General features: G+C 44.1%; 1 protein-coding gene across 5 annotated transcripts in view; it reads left to right on the forward strand.

Moving 5' to 3' along the window:
• Window positions 1-18,323, forward strand: part of LOC147450378 (sucrose nonfermenting 4-like protein) — an 87,926-nt gene extending 69,603 nt beyond the window's left edge. For 4 of the 5 annotated variants that reach the window (XM_086519628.1, XM_086519623.1, XM_086519627.1 and 1 more), the window contains 6 exons: window positions 10,413-10,557; window positions 10,633-10,797; window positions 10,931-10,994; window positions 11,191-11,260; window positions 11,409-11,526; window positions 17,878-18,323. In XM_086519628.1, the coding sequence (XP_086375754.1) occupies window positions 10,413-10,557; window positions 10,633-10,797; window positions 10,931-10,994; window positions 11,191-11,260; window positions 11,409-11,526; window positions 17,878-17,969 (654 nt within the window). In that variant the 3' untranslated portion in view covers window positions 17,970-18,323. The remainder of the gene's footprint in view (window positions 1-10,412; window positions 10,558-10,632; window positions 10,798-10,930; window positions 10,995-11,190; window positions 11,261-11,408; window positions 11,527-17,877) is intronic. The other variant, XM_086519625.1, reaches the window with a different exon arrangement.
• Window positions 18,324-19,096: the final 773 nt, after the last annotated feature.

The following is a 19,096-nucleotide window of genomic DNA, read 5'->3' on the forward strand; positions in this document are numbered from 1 at the left end:
CCAGCAATCACATCCACCTACAGACAATTCATCTTTCTAATATGTACTCAAACATTTCATATTTTAGGTGGGTCTTCAAAGGCAATGGAGGAGTGTCTAGCAATCACATCCAATTATAGACATTTCATCTTTCTCAAACAATAACACATGAGAGAGCACATGTAACAAATTCATTTTAGGAATTCCCAATTCAAATGTACATCTTTTCATAAAGTCATTCAGCAGAACATTGTCAGCCTGTTTGTATCCCTTTAGTGACTTTATTCCATTCGAGGTAATCTGTGACAAAGGCCCCTCTTGTGCAGTCCACATCCCACCAGATTCAACCTAATGATTCAGCGCTAACTTTTGGAATAGTTAGTGCTAGACCAAAAGCCTCAAGGTAAAGCTCTAGTATCTTAGGAGTATCTGCTAAGTCCTCGTCCATCCACATGGTGTTTTCTCAAGCATAGGCCACTGTCTTACCTCACTTACCTTGCCAGGATCGAGCTGAATGCCATTGAGAAAGATGATGTAGCCCTAGTAGCACACAGTAGTCAGGAAAAATTCTGACTTCTTTGTTGCAATATAAAGACGATTAGCATCCAATTGGGCCAAAACTTTCTCTACATCTATAGCATGTTGCGCCCAAAAAGTGCAGAAAACGAGAATGTCATGCAGAAAAATAAACTCGCATTTATCGACCAAGTCAATGAAGATACGCACCGTCACACGATTAATTGTAGCAGGTGCACCCGTTAGACCAAACGGCATAACAATGAACTCGTAATCCGTGCGCTCGGTTCTAAAGGCGGTCTCGATGTCTTGCTTTGCGATTCTTACTTGGTGGTAGCCACTCTTCAAGTCGATCTTCGAAAACACGATAGCCTCACTGAGATGCTCCAAAATGTACTCAATGCGAGGGATAGGAAACTTGTTCTTGACCATCATCTTATATTGAGGGCCTTGTAATCCACACACAACCGCAATGAGCTATCTTTCTTAGGAACAAAAAGAATTGAAGCACCAAAAGGACTTACATTGGGACGTATAAAACCCCTATCCAACAACTCACCTAGTTGGCGCTCTAGCTCCTCTTCATTAGCGTGTTTAAATCATATGGAAACTTACTTACGGTTTTTGCTCCATTCACTAGGTCGATGACATGATCGTCAAGTCGTTTGGGAGGAAGTGTAGGGGGAAGATCGTCTTGGAGGAACAAGTGTTCAAACTTGGCAAACAACTCACCATACCTTTCAGGAATACCCAAGTCCCTTGATGTGGGGTTGACATAGATGATCATCGCTTGGGCTCCTTGACATAGCAGTCTTTTAGCCTGGACGTGAGAGATGAGAGGGAGAGAGGGAATACCGCTCTCGCCTCGAATGACAACTGGCTGCGACACATTATCGTTGATGAGAAGAGTAAACTTCTCCTAATCAATAATGGGCTTAAACCTGTGGAACCACATAATGCCCAAAATGATATCACATCGTGCAAGTTTAGAGACTACAAAACGACGAGTGAATTGGGTTTGTTGAATGACCAATTTGACATCATCATATTCTTGAGAGATCGAAGCGTCCATGGCTTCAAAGAACCGCTGCATGTTTCATATTAGATTCACTTATGACATCTTGAGAACTTCGAGAATCAAATAACACAATGACCCTTTGACCAACATACATGTCCGTAACATTTTATGAGTTCATCCTCTTCGAAAGTGCCCTCTTGCTTAGCTTCTTGCTCTACCACACTCATAGCATTCACTTGAGGGGTAGAGTCAGAAGTTTACGCTTGGGTTCCTTTTTAGATTCTATCCTTTTTTCATGTGACCTACTACGTGACAAGGGAAGCACCTATGTTCCTTTGCATACAATGTCTGTTCTTCTCTACTTAATTGACCACCTACGACCTCTTGAGCAATTTTCTCATCGGGTGTGAGTTGAGGTTTATCAGATTTTCCTTTACCCTTATCCTTAGATTTGTCGCTCTTAGCTTGAGACGTAGACGGAGAATTAGATTGAGAGTTTGGAGAGTTCTTTTTATTTTTACCATTCCCATTAGAAATTTTGTCCTCGTCTCTAGAGGAGTCACAAGAGGAAGAGTTACCATTACCGTTGGCTGACTTGAGCTTACCCTTGTTGCGCTTCATCTCTTGAAGTTGAGGCAAGCGTATCGCCTCTTGAATGTCTTTGGATCATCGGCTTCCACGTCAAACTTGAGAGAGTGTTCCAATCCAAAGAGAAAGGCCTCCAACCTTTTTTCATCCGATTTCCTCAATTGTCCGCCTAACTGAGACACACGATAAGCATACGACATCTCAGACCTTGTTGAAAGTTCGAGAGGGGAATGAGGAGAGATGCGGAATGGGCCACCTTGTGGACCTGCTCCTTCTTCTCCATCCACTCATCCTTCGAGGTGATGGCATCACCTGTAAAATGCATGGAAGCCAAGAGAACCTTCTTATTATCAGACTTTTTAACAACCACAAAATAAGATGTAAATTGACGCAACCAAGAATAAATGACAATAGCTTTCATCTTATTGTAATACTTACTGAACGTAATCTTCTCTGCAATGGGTTCGTTGGTCGTCTGTGTAGCATTGGTGGCCTCCGTGATGGTCTTGGCAAGCCTTGCATAATCCGGCTCCAAGGAAGAGGTATCAGAGCGGACCACCAAAGTTGTGATGAGATCACGCATGGGTTCCCTTTCCTGTCTACGAGCCTCGGCGTTTGTCTCGCGCTCCCATTTGCGAGCCTTGGTTTCGGCCGCCAAAACGATGTTCCTCTCGCTCCGCCGCTTCCACACGCTCTACTCGACGTGCTTCTTCTTGCCTCATCATCTCCATCATCATTCTCATCATGGAATCCATGGGATTTGGCAACAAGGATGAAGAGATAAGGGAAGGACTCATCGGAGGATCCGGATGTGGAACTTGCTCACCTTCTGAATTGGTGGTCTCCATACCGCTACGAGTCTTAACTATGCAAGGATTTCCACTCTTGGTTCAAGGAAGGTCGCAGACTAATCTTCGGGAGAATATCTACCCCCTCGTTGGCTAACCTCCCATGCAACACTCAGTATGCAATTGGTTGCTATTTTTTGATGCTCACGGCGCACAGTCCCACGTGCAATGGCAGGCCTGTTGTTTCAAGAGTGGGAGAAGTATCACCAAAGAGTTGGCAACACAACCAAAAACACAAGGGAGATTTTTTTTTGGGGGGGGGATTAGCAGATTACTGCAAAATCTTCAAAGCTCTGATACCAATGTCAGGTGCAACGGAATTGAAATGGTGAAGATTTAGGTTTTACACTTAACACAAACCTTTACTAATTTCCTTGCAACACAACCAAAAACACAATGGAATTTTTTTTTTTGGGGGGGGGGGATTAGCAAATTATGCAAAATCTTCAAAGCTCTTATACCAATGTCAGGTGCAGCGGAATTGAAATGGTGAAAATTTAGGTTTTACACTTAAGCACAAACCTTTACTAATTTCCTTGCATCAATGATTGCTTTTAGCTTGAACGATGGTTCCTTTTTCCCCTGAAAAAAGAGAGAGAGAGAGAGAGAGAGAGAGAGAGAGAGAGAGAGAGAGAGAGAGAAGAATGACACCCAATGGGGTCCAACCAACTCCCAAGGGCCCTCCACACCATTGCCGATGTGGTATTTGCTTTTGATTGCGTAAATGGAATGTACATATATGCAATAACTCAAGTGCAGACTCTACTAACTCGAATGGGAAATGTTGCCTCAGTAACTCTTCAAGATGAGCACCTCTGGGGCTGATTTGATGCACCTTTGGATCCTTCTCAATGTGAGATTGCGGATGGCCACCAAGGGGTAGATTTGGGGCTGATTTACACTCCCGATGTGAGAGGAATGAAGGGCTGAAAACGCAGATCTCGACGATGCCGATGATGGGCAGCAATGAAAGCATTCAATGCAGCGAGCAAATGGCCGAGGAGAGGCTCAATGGGCCGCCGAAGCACCGGACCGCAACGGGAAGACAGGCGAGAATAGATCCAAGCCGTTTCCGGGGATGGGAAGGGCTGAAATCTGAAAACACTAGGGCTGATTACTCAAACAGCAAGCACTAGGACTGATCTGCAGCTGTAGAGGGAAAATGCAAAGCTGATGCAAAACGCTGGCTGATGTGGGACAAAACGTTGGTTGGTTGCTCTGCAACGCTAAGGCCAATGTGTTGCTTCCTCCTCATGCTGCGATTGCTAGACCTCTAGCTCCCTTTATAGATGAAGTATGCAGGTTATAAACCTAGGTAGGGCAAAACTAAAAGACATAGTTATAAAATAAATCATTAAAATGATTTATTAATAAACTTGACTTCGGCAAAGTTTCTGGCTGAAACTGTCGCACAATCGCCCACCTGGGAATCCGATTGACGCACAGAATGGCTCGTTGGATTCCTCTAACCTAAAACTACATGCACGTCATGCCAGATGCTCACCATACACTGTAACAGGGAACGGGGGGAACACAGCCCAAACGGCGTTCCGGACGAGTCCTGTTCCTAAAACGGAGATGGGAACTGAACGCCGTTCCGGAACGGGGTGTAACCGGAACGGTGTTCCGGAATGAGGCGGAACATGAGGCGGAACGGCGGAACGCGGGGCAGAACGGGAAAAAGCAGGCATTTGTGGGAAAAAAAAGTCGGCTTTTGAGGGCAGATTTAGGGTTGTTCGGGGAATATATTTGGTGCAGTTTGAGGGCAAGTTAGGGGGCAGATTTGGGGGCAGTTTTGGGGTTGTTTAGGAGTTTATTTGAGACTAAGCTGAATGAAGGTAATTCAATTCTTACTTTAGGTGGACCGTTCCAACCCCGTTCCCATTCCGGCCTCCCCTTCTCCTCCCCGTTCCCGTCCCATTCCGGACACCCCCCCCCCATTCCCGTTCCGGGTAACTATGCCACCATAGTGTAAAAACACCTGTCAAAATGCTTGTACAATCCATTTATGCAAGAGGGTTTCAAAACTGGAAAACCTAATCTAATGGACTCGTTCGGACATGCAGGTCCTACGAACAAGCTCACAAAATTGCCAATACTAATCCTCCTAGGATTCTAGACATTCCTGTCTAGGGATAGGTGGAAATTGGCTCTGGAAGTCGATAAAGCATGTCCACGTGGCACATAGAGCCATGTGCACGTGACATTTTGCAAAGTCGCGGTTTCTCTTGTTGCTGTGCTTGACTCAACAAATTAGCCCTATAAAGGTGACCCGAGGGGTCACCTTTTCCACATGAGAACCCTAGTAAAAATGCCTTAAGTACCTTAGCACAAGGATGGCGTTTTTGCGTGGACCAGCGTTTTTCCACTCCATCTCCAATCACCAGTAGAACTTCTGTTAGGAAATAAGACGTAGCTAAATAGATAATGGAGTAGATTACTTAATGGAGAGAGACAGATTTACATACACGAGATTATAGAGTAGAGAGAGAGAGAGAGTGTACACACGATATACGTGGTTCACCCAATGTGGGCTACGTCCACGGGAAAGCAGCCACTCAATGGCTTTAGTACTTCAAAACAAGAAGTAGTTTACAAAGGGATTATACCCTTAATGGAGCTCCCGCCTTGCTTCACTCTCACCACCTCACACTCACTTTGTTGCATCAACTTCACACTATATAATGTGTGTAGAAATGGCCTCCTTTTATAGGCCAAAAGGGTTGCCCTCTCTAATGAGAGACAGCCATGTGTAGCCGCCCTTGTGCGAATAAGTCCAAATCGGACCCTCCAATCCGCCCATGTGTGGCCGCCCTTGAGAAGTCAAGTCCGCTTTTGAATTCGGCCACCGGCCACCGGCCATTGACTTCCGACCACAGGCCACCGGCCATTGACTTCCGACCACCGGCCATCGGCCATTGACTACCGGCCACCGGCCAACCGACCGGTTGTTTTCTGACCACTTTCCGGCCGCCGTCCGGCCATAATATTCCGGCGAAAAGGAATATTCCGGCGAAAAAAAAGTCTCGGGGGCGGCCTTTAAAGTTGCCCCTGATTCTTGTCCGTGAAAATTTTGGTTTCCGGTGAGTGATTTTCCTTCACGCACGATGGCTTCTCCTCATAATGGGGGCCTTACAAATGTACGCTTTTACCACAGAAAATTACAAGGGTAAATCAGGCTCCATACTTAACAACTTCAGCATTTTACCCTCTACTCAACAGCGTTTTCATATGCAGATTCCAGCCGCTTGCACCGAATGAGCCCAACGTTTTGCAAATTCAGCCATCATCAGTACCATTGCAGATCTCAACCAGCACCACTAGCGTTTTCAGATTGCAGCCCATAGCCTCTTAGATCCCAGCATCTACCGCAAGGACCCATCATCATCTTAGCATTTAGGACCATTGTATCAACATTTGTGCATTCTAAAGCAAATACCTCTCTAGCGATAGAGAGGGGGGTTTGGGACCCCACTCGGTGTTCTCTTTCTCTCTCTATAACTCACAAAACCTTGACTTACAGTATTATTCTCTCTTCGCTCTCTAGTCTAGCGTACATTTCTCTCGTGAAGTGAAAGGAACTCTCTTATGAAGGAAAAAGGAACCTTGTGCATCGTGAGTATTCACCATCAATCACTTCCTTTGCACATTACATTGGTATCAGAGCTCTTTGGCAATGTTCGGTATCATCACTCAAGAAAAGAGCCTAAAGAGCCTCTCTTAGATTTTTCTAACAAAGAAGTTTCGTGTCCGAGCCCTAGACTTATTAGCCACTCCAATCCTCCGTCCATTGCGCATGGGGCGCACTCCCGTCTTCATCGCTATGTCTTAAGGGCCTTTAAGACAAAGAAACAGAGACAATTTTTTCTTGTTTGAGAGTGCACGTAACCCAAGACCGCTTGAGTATGTCAATCTCTCTAACTTGTGTTTTTGAAGAGTGATATATAACCTAGAAAAGAAGGGCTTGTCAAGCCTCCCCTCATTCCTCTTTTCCACTCATTGATAGTGGGCCTTGCCCATTGCAGCATACCAATCGAAGTGAGGTGGAAAAAAGCAACTTTGGTGTAAGGCCGCCAATGGGTGCATCCACAGGAAGGAATCAAGCTTGGGTAAGAGAAAAGCCTTCTTAAACGTAGATTGCAAGCAGTACAAAGTACTAAGAACCCCAAGTACCCAAGAACCAGGTACTCGAAGTACCCTAGTACCCATTGCATGGTCATCACCCGAAGCGGAATGGATACTTTGCGTGAAGGTGATGAGTCTGAAGTTAGAGACAAAATCCTCCTCCGTCCCCATCCTCGCCACGGATTGCAATAAGCTTAGTGGAGGCTTTCATGAAGTCCATGGTGGAGATGATGCTATAGTAGTAGGCTCAAGGGGCCGAAGTCGAACTACAAAAGGAGGCTCAGCGGGCCGCAATTGAAAGGGAAAGAATGGCTCTCGAATGGGAACGTGAAGCTCAACGCATAGCAGTTGAAGAAAACAAAGCAGCTATGTAGCTAGAGCGTGAGGCACTCCGGGACCAACACTTGCAAGACTTGGTCCTTCACGTGCTCTCTTTGAAGAGCGATCCACCCAAGGGGGTTGGCGTGTCACCATGTAGACCAAGTAGAGACGACGACTCCAATAATCTAGTCACTAAAAAGTTCACTTTCAGTAAGTATGATGGTAGAATGGATGCATTTGTCATCTATTCTTGGTTGCATCAATTCAACACTTTGCTACTAACAAGAAAAACAGTAACAACAAATTTTTGACTGCTACCATGTATCTGTCGGCGGGTGATGCCATTAATTGATATCAAGCCTGGCAAGAGGCACAGATGGCAAAGCACCTTGAGCATGCCGCAGATGGCGAGCCACTGTCTTTTAGTTGGGTCAACTTCCAAGACAATCTCAAGGCTCGTTTTATACCACGGCAGTACCTTGACTGGCTGAAAGAGGATTGGCGAGGCCTCAAGCAAAATGGGACTCCTGTTGTCTTTTTCTAACCGTATTTTGCAGATTGGTATGCAATTGTGTAAATTGGATGAGAATCGCAAGTACGCTGTTCTTTTTGGTTTAGACGAGTACATCGAATGCGATGTAGAATTCTTAGACCCTATTGACTACAATGCGCCCGTTAGAATTGCTCGTTAGCAAGAAATGAAGCACAACAAAGGTAAGCCGAAGAAGAACAAGTCAAGTACCCCGCACAACCACTCAGAACCAACAGAATCAAGAGAATGGTAAGAGCAATGGTAAGGACCACAGTACCTCTTCTTCTCAATCTTCCACTACACCTTGAGCACAAAACTCTTCACCTAACAATGATACGTCAGGAAAGCCTAAAACTCAGGAAACCCGTAAGTTGACACCTGATGAAAATTCTACTAAGAAATAGTAGGAGGTTGGTTAAGTCTTGAGTATGGAAAGAAAGGACGATGTTTTAAGTGTCACACTAAAGGTCGGGCCCCAAGTTTCTACATCATCTAGATGAGTCTCTCATGAAGTGTTACGGTCATGTGAATGGTCAACGCATTGTGATTTTGTGTGAACTTGGCAGTATGCATGATCTGATTAGTGATTCTTTTGTGAAAAGCGCACGTTTAGAAGCAATTCCAAGGGATCCCATTGTGGTTTTTGGATTTGCTCATGGCGTGAATGTCCTAAAGTAATAGTTAAGTTCAAGACGTAGGTTTTTGTCGTCAGTTTTTTGTGTCACCTCTCTCTAGATGTGATATGATTTTTGGCATGAAGTGGTTTCGTGAGCTTGATCCACAAGTTAATTGGAAAGAAAACTCTCTCTCTCTCTCTCTCTCTCTCTCTCTCTCTCTCTCTCTCTCTCTCTCTCTCAGGTGCCTCTCCTGTGGTCATTCGCTGTGATCAGAGTATTCCATCTTTGTTTTAATCTCTCAATCTCATGTTTTGAAAGAGGATAAAACCCATAGTCCAGTAGCATCACTCAGTACACAGTCAGATAAGGAACCTCTCTGTGTCATTCATTCTCTAAAGCATGAAAGGCATTTTAAGTATGGTAGAGATTTTAGTGTCAGTATTGATCACCAAGCCCTCAAGTGGCTCCATCTGTCACGAGATTGTGGCAACCACTAACCTTAGTTGTTGGTTTCTTTCCCTTTATTTTTCTTTAATTTTTGGGACCCTCACAAATGACCGGACATTGTGTGGCGAGTGTGAAACGGCTGATGGCTGAGAGTTTCAGCCGCAGTCGGGAAGGGCAAGCTGCCACGAGCGGGCCAATCGGCACTGGACTTCAAGCAGTAAAAGGGTGTCTAGGCTCAGTTCAGGCCATGCCACATCATAAGTTTGTGACACGGATTACTGACATGCACGATTTATGTGATGGAGTAGCTTTTGGGGCACGAGTTATTAAAAGCAGTTGACATTTTAATTTTCAGGTGCACTTGTTGAAAGCAAAATCTTTTCAGGCATTGTTTCAAACGTGATTCTTAAGTTGCTTTTTGTGAAGGTCAAGTGCCTATAAATATGAGGCATAGCCTTTGTTGTAAAACTCAGATCAGTGTGTAGTCACACAACAATCTTAACTCTCTTGATAATGAATGAAGAAATATTGCCGGGGGCGCTCTACTGGAGGGCCACCAGTATCTGAAGAGGAACTTTGTCTCTTCTGGCTTGTCCCACAAGTGCAAAGTGTTGTGTCTCAGTTTAGTTTCCATCTATTCTATTTCAGATGAAGTGAAAGATTGAATCATCCAACCAGCGGGTGGTTACATCAAAGGCTGCCATTGGAGCCAGCGTGGGTTGCACTCTGAGCAATACTTTTCGAGAGGGGGTGCCGGGCGCCTATGTCTTTCAGGCCTTTATTCAGGCCCTATGGGCTCTTTTCTCCATCCATTACTCTCTAGAAGGAGACCAAGGTGCAAGGGACTCGCACTTCGTCTGCAGAGTTAGAGGATTATTTTGTTGTATCACAACATCAATCAATTAAAGAAATACCCACCGGGGGTGCTAATGTGGCAGTTTTGGCCTCCACATCTTTTGCATAGGACCATCCAAGTCCTCCCTCTTCTCCCTCTCCCGTGACTGTGAGAGTTGTGGGGATTATTCAGATGCTTCCAGATTTAGTCACTTGTGATTCCCAGTGCACTGTCTTTACCGTTTCTGCAGGAGCAGAAAGCCAGTTACAGTAGTTCCTAATCAAAACTTTACAAATACGAGGAACTAAATCTCTATCATATTCTGGAGGGGATAAGATAGCCTGTATAGCCGAAGGAATTGCATCATATCCACTTTCTATATGAATTGGACACGTTTGGTAAATGATGTAGTGTGTGTTAGCATCTCATTTCACTTCTCCCTGTCATTGTTTATTAGGTCCATGGATGCATGTATTTGGCCTTTTTTCACAGCATCCCTCCCTCTTGGTGCAACATCTCCACATCATTGTGCAATTTGTGTCATCTTTAAGGGACTTTCTTTTGACTGAAACAATTCTTTTCTCAGGCTGGTCCTGATGATTTGTTGAAGGATGTGGTAAAGAAATTGCTGTACCATCATGTTACTACAATACCAGTGCTGTATTCTACGGAGGAGGAGAGGGAAATGCCGCAAATTTTACATCTGGCCACTCTTTGTGGCATTTTAAACTGTATGTGAAATTAAGGTTGTACCATTTCCAATAATGCTGCAGATTGATGCGCCTTATAATGAAAGGTTTGTGCAGATTTGTGCAGATATTTTGATCACTCTCTTGGTATGGTGCCGCTCTTGAAGCAGGCAATAGGATCTTTGCCATTGGGCACCTGGCGAGGAGACATGTCAAATGGCCGTCTTCTAGTCCTTGCAGCAAATATGTCATTTAGTACTGCTCTAAAACTGCTTGACCAAGGTAAATTGCTCTTGAAATCCAGCTTAGACAGCTCCATGCGTTCTAGTGCGATGGCAGCATCTGTACATCAATCAGTTTGAAATTTGATGTGGCTAGCATTGTTTTTGAAAGTGCATTTTTAATGTTTGAACAGCAGGAGTGAGCTCAATACCAATCATAGATGAGAGTGGGTCTCTTCTAGATGTTTATGCAAGAAGGTGCTCTCTTTTTCTGTTTCTAAAGTGGCATTTTGTTGTTCTTTAGACACTTCGAGTCTAAAGCAGAAAGGCTGAGAAAACTCAAGAGTGTCTTCTCATTTTTCAAGATCGAAGTGTGGCTTGTTTGTTAGTGGCAAGTGCTTTGGTATGAGGAATGAAAGATGTTGGTTTGCCTTTGTTTCTTCAATGCTCGCAGTGACATAACAGCATTAGCAAAAGATAGTCTTTATGCTCATGTGCAGCTTGACCAGCTTTCTGTTAAGCAGGTAAGAGACGCCTCTTATACGTTGCTAATTACCTGTAAGATTAAGATTTAAAGGTTTGAGGTGTGAGAGATAAGGGCAGTGAGTTATCCAATCCTTCCGTCTGACATCTGGAAGCATCTCTTTCATGTTCTATGTATCTTTTCTCTAGGCTTTGCAGCTGGTTCACAATCGAGATTTTCAAGCTGGAGGAGCTCTTGTCCGCAGATGTCAAATGTGTGTGCGTACCGATAGCTTGCAGTCCGTGATGGAGCGTTTGTCTATTCCTGGTACAGAAAATCTTCTTTGTTGAAGCCAAAGACTATCTCCATAATTTCATAACTTCGTCCACTTTCACATTCACAAAGCAGACGCTAATTCTGAACACACACACACTTTGTTTTTTAGTAAGGGTTCTGAGCACACACGCACACTTTTTTTGTAAATCTTTGGGATTAATTTACAAAGTGGGAAACCTCAAGGCGAGGAAAATCCACAGAAAATATCATATACATAATCAGGAACACAAAACTGTTCATTTGTGGAAGAGGGCTAAAAGCATTCATAGGAAAGCTGATGCATCTCTGAGGTGATATCACCAACTTCCCAAGTGAAACGTAAAGATTGCCGAAGGGAAAGCTTGGAAAACTGAAAGGGATCTGCATCAAAGTGAAGGAACATGCAGCCGTTACAATAGAGCATTACAGTGGTCAGCAATCCAAGACCGCAGTAGAAGAAGAGATACACCTATCTAGCAGACATAGCCTCAAAGGACGTGTCCTGAAAAAAACAATCAGACATGCGCGTCCTGTCACTGCCGCGCATTCTGCACAGGCTGTGAACCCTACACGTCCTGCTCCTGCGCGACCTGCCTTGTGAGTACGTCAGCCTCTGTGCAACAATCAGTCCCTACGCAGTCAGCTGTCAACGATTGCTCCCTCAGTGTCGCGGGTTGCCTTTGTGCAGTAACTAGCAGAGATCTGTCATCTTACGTTCTGGTTGGAGTGTGCATGTCCAGAGCAGTCAGCCATCAGTGTCAGCTTCAAATTCGCTACAGGATCAAAGTGCATGGTGGTCTGGTAGAAATACAGCGATATTGTACAAACTAGTGGAGGGTGCAGTTTGATGTATGCGAATTGCGGAATCATGTACATAGTTTTGTGGTTTCTGTATATAGAGCTACTATATGAGGATTTTGAAGAAGCCCGGAAAGCTTGGAACGGACTGGCACTTGCTCTTGAGTGTGTATTCCTGTTCAGGAACTCATGGACCCGGTTGCGCAATATGCCATGGATTCAGTTATTTTGTTTTTTCTGAGGAAAATGCCTACTGTGCAGGATGTAGGGCAATGGGTTGATTTTCTTCTCAAACGCCAGGCTATCCGTGGTGTTTATGGTGCTCGTGGATTTTATAAAGTCCTGTTGGCGGATATTGAAGCCAGAACTCTTCTTTAGCACGCAAATGACTCATGTTTTTCGGTGGGCATTGACAAAAGATTATCGAAGTCTTATCTGCCATAAATGCCCAGTGTCGGTGGAAATAGTGGACTTCCCTCGCACATGGAGACATTTTGTACCGTTGTTGGTTGCATAGCTGGGAAAGGTGATCTGTCCCTCAAAATTGGATGCGATCACCAACAAGTTTTGCATCCTTTGGGTTACTTACAAACCTACCCCCGAAGGCATTATGGTTGATTCGGGAGACCCGTGGGTGGGCAAACGCCCATTCAAACTCAAATGGGGCAAGTTTGCAAATTCATGTTTTCAATGTGGTAAATTTGGGTACATGCAAGCCCTGAACTTGTATTGCAGCTCCCTCCTTCAACATTCTGTCATCTGCTCCAGTCTCTACGGACAAACCTATTGGAGAGGCAAAGCAGAATGGAGGTTCAATGGTTAGTGTAGCTCAAAATGTGGAAAAAGGAAAAGCCAAGCTTTCCCAGTCTGCAGTTCCTAGTAATGGCAATGCAGTGAAGGTAAGAATGTGGGGTCCTCTGTTTCTAGCGCTTGGAGGTGCCCAAGAAGTCGATGAAGATTCGTACTCCACCCTCCTCTCGCAATTATGTTCCACATGTCAATGCTAATAAGAATGCATCGTCCAAGCAGCTTCCATGTAATGATAATCGCACGTTGATTGACGCATGGGAAAAAGCGATACATTCTTTTAAAAATGTACTTGTTGGTGAGCCTTCCAACTCATGCGAAAATTATGTGCATACCTTTTGTGCATTGAACCAACAGATCGGGGGTGGCACGAATGTGGTGGAAGAAGACATGCACATGGACACGTCTACCTAATTTCAAATGTTTTTTTGCCACTTGTACATATGATTTCTCATGCATAATCGCATTAGATGCATCTCGTACAATGTGTGTGGGTTATGCAACCTTGATAAATGGCGGCTAACTTGGCACTGTGTAAATACATGTAGGGCTGGATAGCATATGCTCACTTGCATGTTTACTCCGGAGTTTTAATGATGGTTCAGCATGAGCTTTAGCCAGTTCTTGTGAGCAATGATCCACTCGGTCGGTGGATGATTGTACAATGTCTACTGAGTCTTATCCTTTGTGGAGATTTTAATTATACTCCTAATATGCATGATAGCACAACAGGCAATTCACATATGTTGCTCGTGGAGAAACAAGCATGGGATATCTCGTCGCTTCTATGCACATGCTTGATCTATGGCGTTTTATGTACCTTGATGTGTCGGGATTTACTTTTCAACATGCTTCTCATTGCTCTTATTACTCACGGCTAGATAGATGGTATGCAGCAATATATGATGATTTTGTATGCGATATGAGAATAGATTACACTTTGTAGTTATCGGATCATCACGCTGTTTTATTGAATTTGTACTTTGGGCAATCTCTTTGTGATAGACCTCTTTCTCGAAAGCGTCTGCAGCATATCAAGAATGAACAAACACGTGGATACGTGCTGCAGCTAAATAGGAGCACTGCCATGAATAGAAAGGAAGAGATAGTGCTGGCTCTCATGAGAGTAGGCGGACTCAAACTGGCGGATAGTTGGAGGCGTGGACATAGTATTTGCTCGCTGTGCTCCCAGTTAGAGGGTCGTTCGCTTTCACATTTGCTGGTGTCTTGCTCGGCGATTGATGATTCTAGGGGGACGTTGGCTAAACCAATTCAACTCCACCTTCAACGACATCGACCCGCTGTTGGACCCTGAAGAAAGGAATGTTATCCTCCTTGGTGGGGAGGCTCGCGGGAAGCGGCTGCCCTTCTGGGTACGCCGTGATCCACATGTGAGGAATGGAACCGCAGGGCACGTGCCTGTGGCGAAGTTCCTCAGTGAGGCTGTACCCCGGTACTTGGGTGCTCTGCATAGGCGGATGGAGGGATAATGCCCTCCTTCCTATGCTTTTATTCTATAATCTGATCCCTTCTGAGGGAAACGATGTCATTCTCGCCAAGCGAAGCCAAATGAGCTACAAGAGCGTCCAAGTGCCTTGTCCCCGTAGGGGGGTCAACATCGCCAAAAAGGGGGGTTGGGAGGTGCAAAGGGAGACACCACCAACCTCAGCGGATGCCACCTGTGAGCCGACGCCCTTCCAAGTGGGTATGGCATTTCCTAGGGGAAAACCGCCAGGTTACAAGGGCATTTTAGCGTGGTGAGCGATAAGTTACCTGGAGGAGGAAACTCCAAAGGGAAGAGCGAAGCAAGTCCCGCAATACCTCGGCCTCTGAACAGAGGTACTTGATCGTTGTCACGCCCATAACTAGTCATCGAGATGGGTCTCTCAAGGGCACTGTCCTAAGAGTGTAGATAATTCTAGCCTCTTGGGGAAGAAAAGCCTCACGTAGTCCAGAGGAAACTAGTGACAAAAGCGTCTGCCCTAGGAGCCTGGGTGCATAGTCCTAGTCGTTCTTGTGCACTTTTTTGGTGTATGAGGGGAACGGCTAGGAGTGCCCAACCCGACTCCTAAAACAAAAACAAAACAAAACAAAAAAAGCTTATCTTACTCATGAGGCCTTTCGAGATTTGATCTATGGACTTGTTCCCCCTTTGCTTGCTCACATGCATCTTGATATTGATATTTCTTGGTTTTGCTTTGTTATGCGAGTGCAATGTGCTATTTAGGATTATGGTAAATAGTACATGCATCAGATTCAAAGCAATGTTAAGGATGCCAAGCAGGCCTATCAACAGTTACAGGAATTGGTTGACTCGCGGTCGTTATCTGACTCTCAATTGTCAGAGTTATGTGCAACTCGAGTATGCATACAACTTAATGACAAGTGGAAACTTGACAAATGGTAGGCGTGTGCTCGTCAAGAGGCCTATGTGGATAAAGGCGGTGCTTTGAAACAATTTTTTAAGCATCCGCATCACTCAAGGGTTTCTCGGGACATAAAGCGTGTAAAGCTTCCTTTCAAGTGCTTGGACATCATTCAAATAGGAGCTTGTTGATGCTATGGTCTCGCATTATAGAGAGGTGTTTGCTGCTGCTCCTCAGCCATCTATAGCAGTTTGTCAAACAAGGCAGAAGTTGCTCTCTCATGTACAACCAATCATTTCTTCTCAAGATGCACAATGCTTTGAGGAACCTTTCGCGTATTCTCAATTGCATTGTGCGTTGCTTGGATTGGGCTGTTGGCGATCCCCTAACTGGGATGGGCTTACTGTGGAATTCTTCCTCTCCTTTTGGGAGATTCTTAAAGAGCCTTTGCTTTTCATGATGAATGCGGCATGGGAGAAACAAGACCTGCCCATATCATGGAAATAGGGTTTGCTTAAATTGTTGCCTAAGCAAGAACTTTGCGAGCAATTTTCTCATTGGCGGCCTATTACTTTGATGCATGATCTTACCGGACGGCGGAATTCATCAAGCTCAGAATGGTTTCATACGACGTCACCAAGTCTTTGACAACTTGGCTAATGTTTTAATTGTCATTGAGTATGCAAAGTATATGCACTAGGATGTACTTGTTATGCAAGTCGACATTAAGAAGGCTTTCGACACTGTGCAATGGGACTACATTGTTGCTACGATGCGATGTTTTGGGTTTGGGTCCAAATTAGCCAATATTGTTTATGTTTTGTAAGCTCACAGCTCGTCTTCGGGGATTCTTGAAGGTGAACTGACAGAATCTTGGCCTCTTGGTTGTTTAGTTAGGTAGGGCTGCCCCCTTAGTGCATTGTTGTATGCTATTGCCACACACCTTTGATTGATGCATCTTGATCACTTGACTTCTGGTGGTCGTCTTCATGGCTTGCAGTTACCATCGGGTCAAAACTTCATTGAGCAAGCTTATGCCGACGACTCTTTGTTTATGCCTCGAATTGTCAGACTGATTTTCAAGTGATCATAGAGGCGTTGGAGTTGTATGGGCTTGCGGCTGGGCTTAGAGTCAATTTTCGCAAATCGAAGCTTCTACCAATGAGTCCCTATGATTGGCATGCTTTGTTTTGGCGAGGAGAGATTGTTCCTTTAAATGTGATTCTCAGGCATTTGGGGTATCCAATCGGATGGAATGTCACTCATGGTCAAAAAGTGGATTGGGTTATGCAACGGTTGAATGTTAAATTGCATTATTGGAAATTATCTACATGGCCATTGCATATTCGCTTGCGGATCGTTCAAAGTATTTTGATGGCTTATGTTCAGTTCTTTTTTCCATTAGTGCATTGGCCTCGCCATTGTCTCACTTCTCTTATGTCATCGGATTTTGCCTCATTTGTGGCGAGCTCATGCTAACAAAAAAGGCCTGCGTTTGATGTCGATGGAAAAACTTCGTACTCCCAATCGTTTTGGCGGTCCCAATATCTTGGACTTGCGCCGGCATGTTCTTGTAGGAAGACTATGTTGTTGCCTGCTCTTGTGCAACAATCTCAGCCTTGGGCTCTTATGGTTGCCTGCTTGTGTCGACATGTTGTTTCTTCTTCCTTTGGTCACTGACATCCTTCTCTTTGGGAGGCTGTGTTTGGCAAGATGGAAGGACACATTCCAGGATGTCCTTTTACTTCGAGTTTGATTTCTGTGTGGAAAGATGTTACTATTTATCTATCTTGGCATGGTCGACAACATCGGGAAGGGAATTCGTTTAGACTGGAGAGTCTTCATTGGAGTCGGGCATTCTGTCTTACTTTGGTTGACATATATTACATATATACATGATCAAAACACAGTACACAGATCTTTGTATTGGTGTATGCTCGTGTGTGTGTGTGTGTATGCTCCCACACCACGCACACACATGAGCATACACCAATATAAAGATGCACACACACACGCCCGCATGCGAGCATTCACCAATACAAAGATCTGCGTACTGAGTTTCTATCATGAATATATGTGTATATATACCTAGTTCTACATCTACTACTGGGCACTGACAACATTAGTGGGGACGTCGTAGTATTTAGTCAATACTATGCATGATGGAGCTCATGGCTATATTGTGTTCTAGATGACTACCATAAGTCTGTACCGTGCACGCTCCTTTGAAGGTGAATCTGGGCTTATCCTAGATTCACCTAGTTATATATTATAGATATAAACATGTGTGTGTGTGTGTGTGTGTGTGTGATAGAGATATCTATCTTACAGATTGATACATGTACATATATATACTTATTTAATAATTCGTTTGAATATACTTATTTTGCAGGTGTGCGACGCATTGTATGTGTTGAGGCTGGGAGCAGGCGAGTTGAAGGCATTATTACATTGAGTGATGTCTTTAATTTCCTACTTTTGTAGATGGAGAAATTGGTAATCTTTTGTTCTTTGTAAAGTTCTGATATCTTTGGAAGTGGCATAGATCGCGCTTTCCAATCAATTCACATATACCTTGGTTTCTCCTCTCAACAAGTGGAAAAAGAGTCAGAAGACAGAGTTACACATAGACCTCTATTAATTTTTGACCAAAGAATGAACATTCTTGAGAAAATTAAAAGTTCAGAAGTTTTGTAAAGGTTAAGAAATTATTGTATGAGAAGTTCTGGGTGTGTTACCCAGATATGTGCTTGATTGCTATGCTATCCAAGCTTTGATTTGCCATTGGCTTTATTCTTTAAAAAAAGCTAAAAAAGAGCAACTTACCAATTTTGACAATGCTTGTAATAACTGAGCCTATCGTTGCCCCCCCCCCCCCCCCCCCCCCCCGGCCCTCCATCATATGTCCTCTAAAGATGCTTTTGTGTGGTCCACCCCATATAATCAATACCAATCCCTTAAAAGTAGCGCACTTTCCAAAGCACCTTTTGGATAGGAGGTCCTTCGACCGCCCTTCAATGCACAAAGGCCCTCTTTATCTACAAGTGACTTGATATTCCAGGCCACTCCACCTTTTTAACCTCCTAAAAATGGCAAGTAGTGGCTATGGGGCTGCACTAATTTTTACAGGATGCTCTTAGAATTTAAAGGGTTTTGGAATAAAGATGCTCCTAGAGTTTAAAGCGTTCTGAAATAAAGAGGGTCTATGGGGGAACCGTTTGAGAAACCTAATTTTGAGGGTTTTGATTAAGGGTATAATCGTCTTTTAAGCATAACTCTGGAATTATTTTCTTGTATTTTTCTTAAATGTGTACAAAATCAAGGTGCTCTCCTCTCTACCAAGGTGAATTTTCATTCTTTGTACTCGGTACCTGCCATATATAGTCCATTGGGAAGTAGCAACAATCTTCTGATACTTGTAGCGAACGGCGTTCAAACACATGCCACTTTTGTAACTACAAGTAGCATCTATGTAAGCTCTCTTTCTTATAAACCAGAAATGATCTCATAAAAAACTGAGGTGTACAGGGTGTTGATTAAAAGAAAGGGGAATATTTTTTCACATGAAGATGCTATTTGACAGGGTTTTTCTTTAGTGGAAGGCTCAAGAT

Source organism: Adiantum capillus-veneris, chromosome 9, assembly GCF_014529385.1.
Source record: "Adiantum capillus-veneris isolate H3 chromosome 9, ASM1452938v2, whole genome shotgun sequence".
NCBI classification, from domain to species: domain Eukaryota; kingdom Viridiplantae; phylum Streptophyta; class Polypodiopsida; order Polypodiales; family Pteridaceae; genus Adiantum; species Adiantum capillus-veneris.